Source organism: Phlebotomus papatasi, chromosome 3 (assembly GCF_024763615.1).
Source record: "Phlebotomus papatasi isolate M1 chromosome 3, Ppap_2.1, whole genome shotgun sequence".
NCBI classification, from domain to species: domain Eukaryota; kingdom Metazoa; phylum Arthropoda; class Insecta; order Diptera; family Psychodidae; genus Phlebotomus; species Phlebotomus papatasi.
In genome coordinates this window covers 71,521,148-71,540,599 of record NC_077224.1, presented here as the reverse complement: position 1 = coordinate 71,540,599, position 19,452 = coordinate 71,521,148, and the positions used below count along the sequence as shown (strand labels likewise).

The 19,452-nt window shown below is 34.2% G+C and overlaps 1 protein-coding gene across 3 annotated transcripts in view; it reads right to left on the bottom strand.

The window, feature by feature from the left end:
• LOC129808218 (adenylate cyclase type 9) overlaps positions 1-19,452 on the bottom strand; it is a 70,329-nt gene that overhangs the window by 18,220 nt on the left and 32,657 nt on the right. For all 3 annotated transcript variants that reach the window (XR_008752354.1, XR_008752355.1, XM_055858023.1), the window contains exon 3: positions 2,162-2,453. Coding sequence is in view for 1 of the 3 variants with exons in the window: in XM_055858023.1 (XP_055713998.1) it covers positions 2,162-2,409 (248 nt within the window). In the remaining 2 variants the exon portion in view is untranslated. The remainder of the gene's footprint in view (positions 1-2,161; positions 2,454-19,452) is intronic.

Sequence of the window (19,452 nt, the reverse complement as noted above, 5' to 3'; positions counted from 1 at the left end):
GAATTTTTGGACTATTTTTGTCCCTATTGTTCATAGAAGCACAAAATACACCGAATCAGACTCTGTTGGACTTTCCAAAGTTAGATGTAAAACTTTTTATTGGTTATGTTTCTCAGTTTAATTTTTATTGTTGATTTTCAGTCCGTAAAAAGTGTCTCGTCGTTAAAGGGTTAAAACTTTTTCAAAATTAACACATATTTAAACGGTAAAATGTCACTATCAAACTATATGAATTTCCAAAAATATGCAAGTAATATATTTTTCAGTGGTTAAATTTTTATTTTTTCCTCTTTTCCAAGAAAAATTTGATGAGTATCCTACCGCTCTATTGTGGTCTGTTATCTGACCGAGCGCGCTATTAAAAACGACCAAAAACAGTCGGTAGGTTTAGTGTTTGAAGAAGTTATCAGTTTCTTTTTTTTTTTTTTGATTTCAAAAATCTTGTCCAGTGCACAGTAATTTTTTTTTCAAAACCCCATCTCAAAATTTCCCTTTTCCTCTTGCAAAAGCGTGTGCAATCGCGAAAGAGTTCTGATACTCTTACTAATTCAGGATTTTGCCTTTCGGGACTTCGATGGAGTCCCCATGTTCATATTGCTGCAAGTTACGACTTTTTAAACTCATTTACTATTCTTAAATTAAAATACAAAATTTATCTTAAATTTAAATAAATTTTCATATTTTATTTAGTAAAGATAATTTTAAATTTTGTAAAGAGAATTGTTTTTTATGGATTTCTAAGAAGTTTTTATATTTTAAGTTCACTAAAGAAAAAATGAATTAGTAAGATAAAATGCCATAACGATAATTTCTAATATGTAAAAACAACAAAAGACAGCCAAAAAGAAATTACAGTTCCGATAATAAAACGCCTCAAAATGAGCAAAACTTTTTAGAGATCCTTTAATATTGTATCTAATGTTCAAAAATGTATTTAAGTTATTGGGTCATTTTTGAAAATACTAAAACGTTCAGATGTTTGTCCTTTATTTAAAATTATTTTCAATGCCAGACGAGCCAAACGGTTAGAGCAGGGGCTTCTCGACATTTCATTTTTCCATACGTTTTTGCATAGAGGCACTGAAGACTATTGGCAAGTTTTTTCCTAAAGAGAATTGACTTATCAGTCTGATATATTTCGAAATCGTGCATTAAAAACTATCTAAAAAATACATATTTCATAATGTTCGCCGATATAATACAAGAACTACGAGCAAATTTGTTTAAGTCGCGGTGCAATATCTGCAAAATTTTTACAAGGAAAACTGAAAAATAGCTTCACTTTTTATTAGACTTGATGGGCCCCTGGTTAGAGGTATTACCTTTGGGTTTTCAATAACAATTATTTTTTTAGAAGCATAGGGGAAAGTGCTCTCCCTTCGAACGTTCATGCCTTCGAATAATGTGGATTTCTTTTGTTTTTCGTAAGAGATTTCACTAAATTATCACAGAATTATCAACAATTGATGATAAGCCAACTAATATATTTAACTCTTTCCGGACCGCAGCATATGCTGCAAGCCAATTTCACAATTTTTAATCAAAAATATCTAAGCTCAAGAATTAATTGAGGTCCTACAAAAAATATCTTACATTTGGACATCCTTATAGTTTGTAATCATCCACAAGAATAGGATTTTTATCAGTTCTGAATAATTAAAAAACATTGCTTTTCATAGAAAATGCATATGCTTCTTTGGGTACTACAGTCCCAAAAGAGACGAAAGAGTTAATAGAAATATGTAAGTCTTTTAGAAAAAATAAAAGAAAATTCACATTATTCGAAGGCATGAACGTTCGAAGGGAGAGCACTTTCCCCTATATTCTTTTGTGTATTTATTTAAAATCTTTCACCACCTTTTTTTAAATCTGGTTAGTCCCAGATTAATCTTGTCTTGGTATGCCATATCAGTTTTTTACTGAACCAAAAATTTACCCACATAGTGTATCAACACACAAAACAACCTAGACACAATGTTCAATGCTCAGCAAGTGGTATCGATGACAAAATTGTCAAATTTGCTGGCAACATTTGCCAAGTCATTTGATAAGCGAACTCCCTTGGCACTCCCCAACCATGAACTTACATAGACAATGGCCAAGACAGGAGGAGTTTCAGACGAATGAAATATGGTGTAAGTGGGCAAGAGTTCAAACATACCGAAATCTGAGACGCAGCTGAGGAAAGACACTGGACTGGTATTGACCCTCGAGGATGGCTGAATCGAACTTGGGATCCCACCAGGCCTTGGGAGCTGCCCTTTCGAATGCCACGGGCAACATGACACTGCAACAGGAGTGTCTCCGGCCGGTCTGTGACAGATAGTGTTGGATGTAGGGCGCCAGGCCGATCTGGATCTCCTCTGCCGAATTGTGCTGGCTGTCGCCCAAGACGCCCGGCGATGGCATTGTGAATGGGCGCGAGATTGAGGATCACTGAGCGATTGTGCCAACTGCAAAATACAAGGTGAGATGATAGCATTAAAATATGTGGGAGACGCCAGATAAGATTACGCTTATCGCTGGTCTCTTTCTTATTCTTCCTCTATGGCTTGAGGCCTTTCATTGATAATATTTGGGGAAGGCGCTAGTCTAAAAATATCAATGGGAAATTTACTCCTTCTCGCCAAACCTTCTATTCCCTCAGCCCATGACGTCAACCTAATACACAATTTCTTACTACGTAAATATTGAATTTTCACCAATTGTATTAAATTCGGCAACTAAGTATATAATAGTTCAATTTTGAGCATTTTGGAACAACAAAATTGCTTAAATATAGTTCGCAGAGTATATGTATGTAGAATATTTAAATTTTATCAAAGCTAATGGTGCTTCTATAAAGACTCTTTCGGACTCAAGATTAAGCCACACGGCTTAACTTCATTAGTTTCATAAAAGGAAAGATTTTTAGAACAAACAAACGAGGTTATGCCTTTACTCTAAAACCCGTAGAGTAATAACATTCTTCACCTGTTTAACATTTGTAGAAAATAAATCAATATAAAGTACTCTTTAATTAACTTATTATCCCCCAAGGGTCAATTTTAATGCTCCTTCAATTAACTATAATGTTCGTATCCATTACATGTGAATAGGCTTTGATTGTTAATTATTAATTGCACTTATATTCTTCAATGACGAAATACCTATCGGTATCCTATGCAGCAGATTCAATATCTAGTTTATTGATGATGAGAAGAAACATAAAACTTCTATCACATTATTCTAAAGTTTAATTGGCAAAGTCTTGTTTTCAACAAAAGAATTTAAAATTCAGAATAATAATAATAATAAAAATTAAACCCGATAATGTTTTTTCATCTGAAATGTTGCCAGAAATGCTAGGCAAAGAGAAAATGAGACAGTCGAAAGTATTGGGAAGAGGAAATTCGATAAATGTAACACTTCTATGTGTTTTTGGCCATCCAAAATTCCATTTTATTGCTCAAACATCACAGAGAACACAATAGATGTACTATAATATCCCATGGTTCTTTGGAAGGACAGAATGAGGTAGTTCGCCTATAAGAGTATAGTTTTATTACTGCATATTCTTCTTGACTCTTTGGTAGGAATGGTAAAAAATAAAGTTATTTACTAAAGTTGAAGGGGGAGGATTTCAGTCTTCGCACTGACTTTGAACACTTCATATTTTTTTTCCATATTCTTTTAATAAATTTAAACTTTCAATAATAATATATTTTAATAAATCGAGCTAGTCTTAAGTCACATATTTCCTCAAAAAATTAGGTCAGGTTTATTAAACAAATATGGGAGAAAGAGGTTTTCGAAGCCAGAGTGTCTACAAAGCCTTTAAACCTTCCCCTATGTAGCATTGATTATCTCCTAACTCCTAATTCTGGGTAATTTCAGGAGTCTTATGGGAAAAGTCCCTGTATGCAATAATTAATTATCTTATTAAAAAAAATAACTTAGAGTATTTATTGAAATAAAAAATTAAAGCACATTTAAAAAAATCTCTTAGTATTTTTGGAGTGGTGAGGCTTATTGCTAAATATTCTGCACTTTCTTTGGTATTATGAGTATTGAAGATTTGAAAATACTAATTAAAAAAATTATTATACTTAAGGAAGACAAATTTAAAATGCGATGTCATGACATTTATAATTTTCAAAAGTAGTTTAGTACTATACCCCCCCGCCAATCACATGGTCGAATAGTCGCAAAATTGAGAAAATAATAAAAATTGTTTAAATATATTTTACATATTATGTTTCATAAATTAATATAAAATTAAGTCTATGCTGTAAAATATTTGCTCGACTATACTTTTTGTATTTTAAAGTCATACAAAGTCTCAAAATGTATTTTAAACCATTTCGGTATTCCAAGCTTTACTTACACTAAGAAAAAACTTAAAAAGTTAATACAATTCTATGGCAGAGTTGAATTAACTCTACGAATATCGATGTAATTGTTACTCTTTCATTCATTCATTTTCATTCATTTTCAACCGCTTATCCCTATTGGGGTCGCGGGCCCATGACATCCAATCTAGCAGCCCACGCCTGTCGGTCCTCCGCCACTTCAGGAAGATGTTCGAGTTCGATCCCGAGGCGTTCCAAGGCAAGATTCTGAATTTGATTCAGCCACCTTGTCCTAGGTCTGCCTCGAGGCCGAGGTCTCCTCACAATGGCTTGCATAGCTTTTCTGGGGAATCTTTCTTCATTCATGCGTTGAACATGTCCATACCATCGAAGTTGTGATCTCTCAACCCGAAGAAGCAGCTCCTCGACTCTTAGTTCCTCACGAACGGCCACATTCCTCACTCGATCTCTACGAGTGATTCCCTTAACCGCTCGAAGGTACCTCATCTCGGCAGCTTGTACTCGCGATCTTACCCTTTCGGTCATTACCCAAATCTCATGACCATAGGTGAGAATAGGAATGAACACAGCTTTAAAGACCGATAATTTAGCCGATCGACTAAGCTCGACCTTCCTCAGCACGCTTCTGCCAAGCTCCCTCATTACTGCAGAAGCCTGACCGATTCGCGACGAGAGTTCTGCCTCCATCCTACCATCACTCGTGAATAACACCCCGAGATACTTGAACTTCTCCACCTGTGTCAATGAGTCTCCACTAACATGTAGAGTGCATTCCACAGATTGTCGGGAAATCACCATTACTTCCGACTTATCCACGTTCACCTTCATACCTGTTTCGGCACAAACATTTACAAATCGGTCAAGTGTGCGCTGAAGCTCTTCTTCGGAAGATCCAAAAAGAACCAAATCATCTGCATAGAGGAGATGGCTCACCCTGAAATCCCCAATACGAATCGCATTCCGCCCCCGACTGCGTTCCATAATCTTGTCCATGTATATTATGAACAACAATGGTGATAGAACACACCCTTGACGCAGTCCAACACCCACTTGAAAACCTTCCGATTTGGATCCGTTTACACGAACACAGCTACTACAGTCTCTGTACAATGACTGAATGGCTCCTACCAATTCTTCATCCAGTCCGTACTCGTGCAGTACATCCCAAAGATTCCAATTAGATATAATTGTTACTCTTTTTCGTTGTAAATTTTAGTAAATAGAGTTGAAACAACTCTTCGTGCACTTTGAATTAATTTGTCGGATATCGATATAATTATTACTCTTTTTCGATGTAAAATTGTATCTCGACTGAAGTATATGCTTAAGTGTTTTCGTTTTAAGAATATACTTCAGTCAAGAAGATTTTCGTGTGACAAAGTTCATATGGAACATCAACTTGAAATATACCTAACAGTGTTTCATGAAGATATGTGCGGAAATCATACTTGATATTTCGCTCGGTCAAGAAAATATTATTAAAAAAATGATAAAATAAAAAAATTAAAAAACAAAATTAGAAAACATATCCATTTTGGGATTCGAAAGAGTTATATTAACTTTAAAAAGATTCTGTTACCTCTTGAAACGAGTTATTTTAACTCTTAAAACGAGTTATTTGCAGTCTTAATAAGAGTTATTTTAACTCTTTTGTCATGTAAATTTTAGGAAGAAAGGTTAAAACAACTCTTCCGAATATTACACCTAAATATAAGTAAAATCAACTCTAAAATATAGTTAATCTCAAAATCACAACGAAAAAGAGTTAATTCAACATCAATTCGAGTAAGTTTTACTCGATTATTTTTCTGAGTGTAGAAAAGTCGAAAATTGGTTTCAAATTAATCAGAAAAAAGACATTTTATTTTTCATTTCATCCATGTGATGACTGAAATACTTACTGTTCGAATTTTGAAGTATCTCAAGCAAAAAAAATATTAGCAATAATTCTCTTAATATTCCTGGGATCATTATGGATTCCCTTATAATAATTTACCGGACCTTATGTGAAAATTTAAATTGAATTTGAAGTGTAATATTTTTAATCCAAAATTACTTTTTTTTGCAACTTCTTTTTAAGGAGTTTTATATGGAAGCTTGTAGATAGTTTATCGTTTTTAATTTCTCTCAAATTGTTCTTAATACATTTTAAAATAAATAAAAATGCAGACATAACTTTGGGTAATATTTCGGCGACCTTGATTTTCATAGTTCCTTGCCCTTTCGGAATTCTTACAAAGTCTTTTTCGCATTCGTTCGACCAAGCGACATTTTTGATTTTTTTTTCGATTAAAGATTAAACAGGTCTGGAAGGCGTGTTTCCTAACCGATTAGAATAAGTTTATATGTATTGAACAGGTCTTGGAAATCTTGACAAGTTTGATCTAATTCCAAATGGTTATGAACCGATAATCGATTTGTTTTTTTTTTAATTCATATTGTAGAAACCACGCTTTAATCATCCTTAGGAGTTACCTAGAAGTAATAGTAGTAATTAAACGTCTCGTTCGCTACTTAGGCTAATGCACCATGGAATCCAATGCAGTGAAACTCATTGGAAGCAATTCGAATATTTTCAATGTCCGAAAAATTTCATGTAGCTTAATGAGGCTTCGAACTCGAAACACTTGCATCATAGAATAAGCACACTACTATTTGATCTATTGAGTGTCCTTAAAAAAAATTGTAAGGGAAAGTGGGGTAAATTTGAATTTGAGCAGCGTTTAAATTGGGCTTTTTCTTCTAATTTTAAATAGAATTGAGCTTTATCATATTGTAATTTATCTTCGCAATTGGTTTGTGAAACTAAATTATATCATGATAAGGTACAGTTTCATATAAAAATAGGAGAAGAAGTTAATTTCAAAGCTATCCCAATTAAAAGGTGCCCCATTTCCTCCTATCGTAATGACGAAATCGGTTACCGTCGTTGCGGGTGACTTTGCACTCGGGGGGTGACTTTGCACTCTGCTGTTCGTGAGACTTTGAACAATTCTAGCACTTATTGATAGTCTTCGCCGATCCGGTCTACCATGTCAAAGTATATAGGGATATGTTAAGTACCAAGTAAGGTACAATGATCCTCAAAAGGATTCTTGTAGTGTCAGTAATAGTCAATGAAATCCTAGTATAGGTATTTTGTCAAAAAACGACTCCGCAAAAAAGTTATCTGAAGATGCAATTCCAAAATCGATTTCAGAGAAGTAAATTGCCCAAATCTATTCTAAATTTATCTGGCTAGAATAATCCACTTCGATTTTGTTCATTATTTTTAGTAAATTCCTTATTTTCACTACAGTCTTCCTAAGAACGCATGATTTCTATTATAAAATTGCATATAATGGACTTTCTTAAGCTTTATTATAGAACTATTTGGCCAAAAATTATCCAATTTTTTTTTTTAACTTAGGATAAAATGACCGAGATCTACAAGATGGTGTGGTCGCCATCTTGATTTGACGATTCTGTCCGCCATTTTGAATAACTGTCAAAACAAAAAAATTATCCGATTGAGCTGAAATTTTAGTATGTTCTGGCTGATGTCAAGACCTTTTCAGAACATATATAAAATCCGACCTAGGTCAAGCGATTGTCTGGATACTGCAGCTCTAAGTTCAAAATTTTGACATTTTCATTAATACAGAACTACGGAGAGCTTCTTTTATCGAAACCATAACAAAAAAGGCAGTATTATCGTTAGGCGATGAGATCTAAATAACAAACAAAAAGAAAAGTAATGTTTTTCTTTATAACAGCATATTATTTGAAGATCTGAAAAACTTTTGCAAAGATGAAAAAATAAAAAAATAAATAAATGCACTTTTCATTTATTTTTTTTAATTTTGCAAGAGTAAAAAAATATATAAAATAAAAGCTTCAACCATTTCTAATGGTTACTGAGGCATTTCGTTTAGGTTTTAAAATTCAGGATTAGAAAATAAAGATCGCCAAAATATGAATATTTCAAATTTTTGAACTTTGAGCCTCTGTATCAAGGTAAATACTTGACGTAGACCGGAACATAGAAACGTTCTGAAAAGGTCTTGATATCAGCTACAACATACTAAAATTTCAACCCAATCGAACCTATTTTAGATTTTCACAGTTATTCAAAATGGCGGACAGAAACGTCAAATCAAGATGGCGACCACCTCAACTTGTAGATCTCATGCATCTTACCCTTAGATGTGAAGATCTTCATTGTCGTTTATTATCAGAAATTGTTAATTTTTTAGTATTTAGTAAAAAGTGCAAAGTCACCCGCACCTTATCCCCAGTGCAAGCATTTTTTCTTGATTTTTTTAAACATAGTAAAATTTTATAAAATTAATGCTAGTGGCACAAAATCCATTCATTAACAACTGAACACAAATAATTTTACTCAAAAACCCCCCTCCCCTCACTTTAACTATCCACTTTTAGAGGCCAAAGTTGAAAAACAGCGAAAAAACGTGCAAAGTCACCCGCAACGACGGTACTTGGCTAAAGTCTCTGCCGTTATTGTGCATATCTTAAGACTGGTTGGGTACATAAAGTATCATGTCCCTAAGGTTACCCCTCTGAGTGAGAGGTGTAAGGTGTTGTGCATCTTTGAAGGAGAGTGCGGTCATGCTTTCTTATGTTATTTTGCTCTGAGCCAACAATTAGTTGTTGTAAGGCTCCTGATGCCCATTTTCAAAGTCCTAAGTTTGTTTTTAACATCACACTTACGTGTATAGAAATGTATAAATACCGTTGTAAAGTATTTTAACAGCACCAATTCCTTTATCTCTCCATTGATTTCGGAGAATCTGAAATTTAACTCCGCATTGGATATGAGTGGGATTTTTCGAGGGTTAGTAAACTCCTCAATTCAGCTAAAATAAATCATCTTACATGGGACCGAAAAGTCGTAAAAATCGATAGAGTTATTCGCTTGTATTTTATGGGACTCTCTCACAAGAAAAAAAAAGATGGGGTAAACAATAAAACTAACAACAATATAATTCTGACATAAGCCACTTTCGCACAAACAGCACAAATACCAGAAACAGTTGAATCTTAAACCACCTGTTGCCGATTGATGTATCAAACAGAACTCATCTGCAAATTGACAACAGTACCGTCCAATAAGTCTGACACTAATTTGTAAGCTAAACTCTGGGATGATTTACCATGAAATGAATTTATGGATGAGCGTATCTCACATAAGATCGTGCAAATGTTCCGCCTCATCTGGAGACTCATGCTGAAGAAGTGTACACATTGAAAAAGTCAAGAAAACATGTAGATTTGTGAGTCACCACGATGGAGCAATTAAAATTGAAAAGTTGAACTAACCAAAAACAGTCAGATCTCATAACCATTTTCAGAGATGCTAAAGACACCGAGGAAAAAAAAAGAAATATAAGAGATTTGTGTTGCTGGAAGAGACAACAAAACAACCAGCCAACAATTCACTGCTCCATGTAACTTTAGTCAAACACACAATGTTCACAACTAAATACACAGGGGCCATGATGAGCTTTTGTACACCAACTTCCTCACTTTTTTTCCCATCCATGATACCCCGTAACCCTGTCACCATTTCAGCAAAGCTTAAAAAGGATAAATTAAATCTAAATCCCTGCTATATCCCCTAGAAAAAATGCATTTAACTCCGTAATATCATATAGAGAATCAGCTTAAAATAAACCTCTCACAATTGAAGAATTTTATTTATTAAAAAAAAATATTAATTAAAACCTGTCTGCTATGCAAATGGGATATTAGTGAAAAAATTGCAGGTTGTTGCAAAAATGCTCCAATGACGAATGCTTAAGAATTTGTGCTTGTTCAGTCTGAGTGATGATCATGAATTGTCGCTTAACTCTTTCACAGCAATTGCGGATGAGTCAATTAATTTTTGGGTTTATTCCTCTTAATTCAATTCTCATTGTTTAACCCTCTCTTCAATTGAGCCGAGGAGGCAAAAATTAAGATTATTCTGCCAGCAATTGCAGGGAATTTCTGCATGGACTTTGATCAAATTTTATTAATAAACTGCAACGTTAGGATGAATCTTTCTTTAAAAAAATAATATTTTGATCGTTCATTCAATAAATCTCTTTATAATTTTTTCTTCTTAAAATTTGAGTTAAATACAAACGATAAAAGACGTAAAGGACTTTTTTGAGATTGTGCGTTTTTCATGTCAAATATTAGAGCTTAAATAAAAGCTCTTTTTAGCGTAATTGCATCGTAAAGAAAATTTGAATAATAAAATAGTTCTGAGTAGATTTTGCCTATTCTTTTTTAAAATATATTGCGGAGTTGAATTTACTCAATAACATAGGAAAAAATTAAGGTAAATTAAGCTAATTCAAAACCTTCTCCAAATGGAAATTTTTCGCTATTCCAAATGGAAACGTCATTGTTTTCATGATAAATACAGTATTAAATTACTATGTTTATATATTTTCTATACCTCAATTTCATTATATAGTTAATTTTGCTCCAAATAAAGCGAAAATCCATTCATATTCACAAATTTTGATTTGTTAATTTCTCAGAAAAATCAAAAATGTACCTTTTCACAATCGAATTTTTCATATATCTGACTATGTTCTCCAATGAAAAACACAATGAGGTGATTTTGTTTATTCGTTTTATTTATTATTTATGTCATATTTCTGGCTAATTTTGGTTAAATTAAGTGCTAATCTTTGTTGTTAACAGTACGTCAAGTTTTCAAATAAAATAATTACCAATTTCGTGAACAAAAACGGCTTTTCTAAAATTTCTGCAAATGCTTCAATAGGAAACCCCGGAAATATGATTTTTTTTTTGGAGAGATTTTCTTATTGTTTTAGATGGGTAAGGAGAAATGTACAAATCCTGCTCTCAAGAGCAATTCAAGAAGGTTTTGGAAGCCTTTCGTCGCGGTTTCACTTACACTGTTTGTCTCCAATTAGAAACTTTCCCTTGTCTCCATTTGGATTAATTTGTTTCCAAAAGAAGCATTTTACACTAGCGTATTTTTCTTGTATTTAAGAAGTTTTTAAATTATATCTAAAGAATTTTCACTAAACAATAACATTCTAGAAGAGTCGAGAAGCAAATTTATGTAATTTTCTTCAGAAAAAATTGAAGTTAATGTGTTGAATCTTCTGTCAAAGTTAAAGCGTCTGGAAATGGTTTTGAATTAGGACATTACCCTAGTTATTATGAAGCTTGGGACTGTGAAAATCATGGGCACTTTCCCCTACATATTAGCTTACTTGATACACTGAAATTTACGTAATTTTAATCTAAAGTAGAAGGCTTAAACACAGAATTCTTTGTCTTTAAATAATTCCTTTGAATGTCTTTTTTTATTACTTTCCCCTAGTTTTTAAATTGTGGGTGCGATAAGTCACATTTATTGAAAAATATTGGGAAAATTTAATCATTATAAAGCTTGAGACCGTGGAAAGCGTTGGCACTTTCCCCTATATTATAGGGTACAATAGGCTACTTGTGAACCGAGTATAATTCAATTCAAATTTATTTCAATCAACTGTTTGCGGCTGCCGACCGACTTCACAACCTATAATCCTAACCTATAATCCTGATCTGCATTGTCAAAGATAAAAAGAAATCGACAAAGTTGTACAAGACCTATACATTTTAGCTAGAGTATATATGCCTTATCTTTCTCTTTGGCCCATATAAAACAGGAAGGGAATCTCAAAGCTCAAGATTAAGATTCAGTTCACAATTAGCCTATTGTCCCCTACGTCTATTTTAAAATTTTGATTTAGAAAGTAATGTTTGAATGTACCCCGAATTAGATCTATTTACCCCGGCCCGGGGCAAATTTAGTCAATGCCAATGCAAACGATAAGTAATTTTCATCCAAAAAATGAATTCTATGATTCTTAAAATTATTTTGGGGGCTCTTTTTGAGTAATTTATCAATCGGTTTTAATCTGTTGAGAACCGGTAAACGGTTAATGAAGCGAAAGTAGTTTTGAGGTATGGAATATAAGTTACGTCCGAGCATTTCACAAAGCCTGGAACACTTTGCTACCCCTCTTCATAATTTCTTCAGAAAAAATTAATTAAGATTTTATTGCTTTGAATCACACGGTTCTATACGTAGCCATACTTGATGCTACATTGGGTACCTAGGCTACAAATTATACGCAAAAAGAAACATTTTTTGCTGGCAAATTGAACCCTGCGCTCCCCCTATCTAATTACAGCTTTTATTCAAAACATCGTAAGCACATTCGTAAATTCAATAACCGAATTAATTAATTAAATCAATTAGGACACATTGGTAAATGTTTTGTATACTCCAATCCCCTGCAATGTCAGGATAGAATTCGGAATTGATTTCTTGACGTTCCTGGGCAGTATTCTAAATTTACTTTAACCGTGTTTTTCAGTATATGTACACTACTGGCAATAAATATGGCAATTTTTGGTAGATTATTGACGACAATTAGCATAAAGTCAAGGAGATGAACTCCCTCCGGATGCGTCAGGGGGTGTAATCCTTTCAGGACAGGAAAACACAAAATTTTTTGCCAAAGCTTTCGACGCTTCAACCTCTCTGAAACCTTGTACACACTGACAAGAACTGATCAAGGAGTACCCACGACAAATTCCCAAGTTTCCCTGTAAATCCTCATTTGGACTAGTGTATAAACAATGTAGACAAGGTTTCAGAGACAAATCACAGATTTGATCACTGAGGAAGACTCGTTGAAACGTCGAAAGCTTTGGCATAGAATTTTGTGTGTTCCTGGTGTTCCTGTCCTGAAAGGATTACACCCCCTGACGCATCCGGAGAGAGTTCATCTTCTTGATCTAATCATGGCAATAATCATCAATAAATTTTTTTCAGAGTTTTCCCGTGTTAAGAAGTTTATCTATGATTATTTCCAGCAGTGTATGTTCCCCTTTATAATCGCTTGCAAAGATTTTTTGACAATCCTATAGGGACCTCATGGTCAGGGTTTATCCAAATGGTTTAAATATTATAATTTCTTATCAAACAATTCTTCTGTCAAAAATTTTCGCTCCGTGTGATATACTAAAAGATATAAGATCAAAATCATCTCGAAGAATTATAACAATTGCTTTTGCTTAGAAATTTAAAACCTTTGGTAAATGTTTTGAGTCGGTCTGAGTTATTGGATCTGGAAACTACTTCAGATAGGGTAAGTGTACCAAATTCCGGCCAGCTCGCAATTTCGGCCACAATTTTTGTTACACAAATTTCCATGAACTGTTAATTTTTGGATACTCGAGAAGAGATTATACAATGCAAAAAATAACAAAAAATGTCTCTTCGACGAACAAGATGATCTGAGAAAGACATTGAGAGAATTCTGAAAGGACAATGAACTATGAGAATGAAGATGGCCGGAATAAGCCACCAATGCTATGTGTACATTTTTATTAATTTTAAAATATATTAAGAATGATTTTAAAGAAAGTAAAGAGGATAAACCGGGCACTCAATGGGTCAAGTGGTAGAGCACTCGCTCTATGATGAAAGTGTCCTGGGTTCGAATCCCTTTAGGTCACCAGGAATTTTTCTGGCGTTAAAGGTGTTCGGATTGCATCCAGTGAGCTTCACTGAACTTGATTCCACGGGAATGCAACTACCAACCTCATCCCGTACAAGAAATAATAATAATGCATGTCTAGAAATCCCCTTGTGGGAAGGCCTTGTTCCTTCATGGAATGTTGTGCCAGCATTATTATTATTATTATAAAGAGGATAAACTGTCTACACTCAGTCCCGGCATTATGTTCTTCGAAATTATGCACCTGACGAGATTATGCACATACAATTATGCAAGTTTACCTACTTTTGGGAGTCAAATTATGAAATCATTTTTTAAATACGCCTGAATGTATACTATTTTGTGTCGCAGGAAATTTGAAGGCACTATGCTCATTTTCCGGAATAAAACCTATAATTTCTTTTATAATTTTTTTTTGAATATTCTATAAATTTATTGAAGAATTCTGGGCAAAACGTACTGTTTGTTAATGCATTTCTATTAAACAGTTGAATCTTTTTGTTTGAACTACTTTTACTCCGTTCGTAAATTCGTTCTACGGCCGATTTATTCAAAAGAAAGCCCCTGCGAGTATGCAATTTTTCTCAATGCATAATGACATTTCGCGCGTTTTTTACGGTCCCGAAAATGTGCATAATCCCGGGACCGAGTGTACAAGGTTCCGAGCAACACACCTTAAAAAAAGTAACAAATATATTCAATTTGTATTGAAGATATTACATTTCAAACTTGAGACTTTGGCGCTTGCATGCAACCATGCCGAAATTTGGCACACTTACCCTTCCTAGATATCTAATGAGTTAAGCTTTAACATCACCCTTACTCCAAATCTTCTAAAGAAACTACACTAAAGCTGTGACTAAGTAAAAGATACTTAAATTCTGCAGAACAGTCATAATGAGACACGTCTACCGTTTGTTATTCTATTAAATATCTTGAATGTTTCTCTTCACCCAGCTATGGTTATTCTCTAAAACTATTATACACTATCTCCTTTCACTGAAATACTTATTGTAGATTCATGCAAACATTAGCATTAAGAGATTAATTAAGTGAAATGTGCAAGTGCAATAAGAAATGTTAAATGCTGATGGTGTCCTTTTTAGTAAATGGAACAAGACGTGCTGAGCTATTTTCAGGGATAAATCCCTGAATTTTGTCCTGTTTTCTCAGGGACATGGCAAACATTCCCCTTTTATTACCACCAACGTTGATTTTTCCTCTGGAAATTCTCAAGAGCAATTTTTTCTCTCATTCTCCTAAAATTGACTTCTTTATTTCATTTAACTCTTTCTGAGGGTATTTTTGTAGCAATTTTCCTCGCATTTTTTTTCCTTAAATTCAGCAATGTGCTTCTATTTAGTTGGTTGAGTAAACATTTTTCGGAGGTGGAATATTGAGTTCTTGAGATTGACTCCTCCAATATTTGGATCACCATTGAAAATTTATTCTCATTTTGCTGGAAACTCACATCGCAGTCTTTCGCACAAGAAGCCAATGATAAATGGTTTCACAAATATTTGCTACAATTTGATTTACATATTGCTGTCTCTTGAACGCACCCTCACTGGTCTTCTTTTAGCGCCTTCCTCCTGTGAATATGTTGCAAAGTGAGAAAAGACACGGAGAAATTTTCATGCTGCTTCCATAGCATATTTTCTCACTCAATTTCCCGGAAATTTTCATTTGCCCCACGAGACAAAATTAAATATGCAGAATATATCTCACACTGTTAATATTGCGAATGTGATTTGATGATAGAGTCTATTTGCTAGAATGATCAAATAAATTGTGCTGAATGATGAGGATTCTTGTCTCGCGGGTGTGGATTAAACTAGAAAATTCATTTGGATAATTCATTTCCTCAGAACTTCATTTCACACTTGCATTTTTATCCCACAGTTCGTGCTTTTCTTTGTTATTTGCTCTTCATGCTGAAATTGCTGTGGTCTTATATATTTTCAATGATACTACACTCAATCCCAGTATTATGCACATTTTCGGGACCGTGAAAACGCGTAAATTGGCTTTATGCATCGAGAAATTTTGCATACCCGCAGGGCCTTTCTTTTGATTAACTATTTAATAGAAATGCATTAACAAACAGTACTTTTTGGCCAGAGTTCTCCCATAAATGGTTAAAATATTTAAAAATTTGACCTTGATAAAAGAAATTAAAGTATTATTCTGAAGAAGAAGCACAGCGTTTTCAAATTTACCGCGTCGCAAAATAATAGGGGAGACTGGGGCAAAACGTCACAAATGGAAAAATTCAAAATTCAGTATCTTCCAAGGTACAAAAGATAGCGGCTCAAATTTTTTTCTATAAATAGCCTCTATAGACCTTCTTCAATGTCGTAAGTTTGAATTCGAACAAGGAATTTAGAAAATAAAACAGATCGAAATTTTTAGCCCTATTTTTGAAATATTTTCCTTGCAGAAGATAACAATTATTACCTACTTATTTTCCGAAATTGACGCACTGGTGAATATTTTCTAAATAATTTGTATTTTTTTAATACGAATCCGCTATGTATTTTGGAATTTCACAAAAGTTCTTTTCTCCAGAAATCCTTTTATTAAAAATGGCCACTTGGGGTAAAAAGTAACAAAAGGTAGGGGGAAGTGGGGCACCTTTGAAACTGGGGCACCTTTGAAACTGGGGCACCTTTGAAATTGGGATTTTTCACCTATTTTTAAATAAAATTGAGCCTTATCGCAATATAATTTAGCTGCACAAACATATTGAGAAGCTAAATTATATTATGATATGGCTCAATTTTATTTAAAACTAGGTGAAAAATCCTAATTTCAAAGGTACCCCAGTTTCAAAGGTGCCCCACTTCCCCCTATAGAGCAAAAAGCAACAAGAAAGCGAAGCAATTTCTGATGTCTCCCGGCGAAAGAAACGTCATTATCATGTCTCGCCGCTTGTTGCTTGCATTGGTCAAACGATTTGCAGTCTTTTGTGTGTTTTTTCAAAAATAGCTTGAAAAGGGCTTTAGAATAATTTTTTTATGAAAATATGTCCTCTATGTCTTAAAAAAATAATATGTCTAAAATATGTCTTAAATAAGTTATGATTAATATTTAAAAATTAACTTTTTTTAATCAATTTTTACATTTTTATAGAATTCTGAATTATTTTTGGGATGTTTCATTATTCGGTTTTAATAGAGTATTAACGAGTAGATATAAAAGAGATTGCAAAGAAGCTCAGAGAAAAACATGGTATGAAAAAGCACTTTGTGATTTTATGAACCTGACAACCGGAGCGCTATAGTACTAAATACACATTCATATTGAAAGCCGGAAATGGTGGAGCTGTTGCAGACGTATGACCTTTCAAAATTTTAAATTTTGAGATAATATAACAAAATAATACTAGGAAAACGTACTAAATAATGTTGTTTTTTTTTAATCCAGGAGAAACTAGCTGGACTTTTTGTTTTTTGTTTCCCCCCATCACCTACCCCCTATCCAAGATCTTGTAAAAATATTAAATACATCCATATAAAGAAAAAGCAAAACCATCAATTGATAAAATTAAATTAAATAAAATACAATAAATAACAAAAAAGGAACCTCACGCAATAATAGCCATACTGCTGGACTTGTTTTAGTATAATTCACACAGTTCATAAAGTGTGTAAATGAGTCTTAGCCTATTAGAACACGTATATTAGAAGTAATAGGTAGACTTTTCAAAAAAAATTCTTCCCTACTAATTAATAAAAAATTAATGTGAAAAGAAAACAAAAGGGACAGATAATCCTAACCGGCTTATGTAGGTGAGATTCTTAACGTGAGCTAATTCGGAGTGCATGCAAATTCGATTTAGAGCTGAAGTTGGGAGACGCCATTCAGTTATCTTGAATCAAATTCGTGAAATTATACAAATTTTGTATTTAAACCAAAATATCAAGGATTTGGATGAACTGATAGAAAAGTGATACATGGGTGAAATGTAGACCAGAATGTTCTCTATAATTTTCCCATAGAACATGATCTCATCGATTACTGAGAAGTCAAGATAATCGAGGTTTTTTGTTTCTTAACTCGTTTTTTCATCCAGAGTTCCCCAAGTAGTCATTTGTTGAACTTCAACTATATCAAGGAATTGTTGTATTTTGTGGGACTTTCCATTTAAAACCCTATTTTAAGTGTCTTGGTGGAGTAGAGGCAGTCAAATTGGCATCTGAGTGATTTCAAAGCGTTATTATGGGAAAAATCAATTTTTTCACACTTAAACGGCAAAATCGAAGTGATAGCGTAGTCTGAGTGGAAAATGATGTATGGACGAAATGTAGAGACAAATGTGCTCTACAATTATGTCGAAGTAATCATCAAAATCGGTTCAGCGACAGTAGAGATAATTGAGGTTATGTGATATTGAAATTGGTTTTTCGACTGTGGCGCCCCTGGTGTTGGTTCCACAAAGTTCAAATGTTCTAGAAAGTTGTAGCATTTGGTGAGATCTTTCGTTTAAGCCCTCACTCATCAAAATCGGTCACATAGAACCGGAGATATGATTTTTTTGAATTTTGTGAACTTTGACCCCTCATATCTCCGGTTCTATTGAAACCACAGCGCGCATACGCACCATTTTGGAAACGTCCTAGACTGGACTACAACATACTAAAATTTCATTAACTTGCACAATGCCGTTTTTGAGAAAAGTGAGTTTGAATTTCGATGAATTTTGACGCTATCACAGCGCCACCTGTAGTGACTTTTTGAACTTCCTTCTGAAAGTGCTCATCGAGACGAAACCAAAAAGGTAAAATTTATGTCGATATGTTAATTAGAACCGGAGATAGAGGCCGGTCAATGTTCGAACTTTGACCCCTTATAGCTCGGGTCAGGGGTTATGGATCGACTTAAGGTTTTTTTTGTTTGATAGGTATAATCAACAGCTACAACATACTAAAATTTCAGGCCGATTGCATAAGGAATTTTTGAGTTATTTAACTTTTGAGATTTACAAATTTTCTTTTTAATAATAGCGCCCCTAGCGGTGGTTTTATGAACTTGCGATGTTAGAAGAGGAAGTGGCATTTCACGAGAGCTTTCCAAAAAGCCCTCATTTTTTAAATTCTGACAATTATAACCGGAGTTATGGCCACTTTAAGACAATTTTTTTGGACCCTTATAGCTCGGGTCAGGGGGGCGGGGGACCTTAAGTTTGGTATTGATGGAAAGCTCTAAGGCCCAGCTATAACACACTAAAATTTGAGCCCGCTCGATGCCATAGGGCCGGAGCTATTGAGAAAACAAAAAAAGGGGGGTCTTCAAAATGGCGGAAGGAGGGGTGGGGGGTGGGGGGTCAATGCACCATGTTGCAATTTTCATACGATATTTAACCTTTGCCGAAAACCGCAAGTCGATATCTTTTTTAGTTTAGGAGCTATTAAGCTCCAAAGAGCGGCCGGACGGCCGGCCGGCCGGCCGGGAACGTAACTTAGCCCCCCATATATTCGTGATCAGGAAGTGGCGAAACACATTTTGGCCAAGTTTGAGCGCGATCGGAGGACATGAAATTTTGTTAGGATTATAGTAGG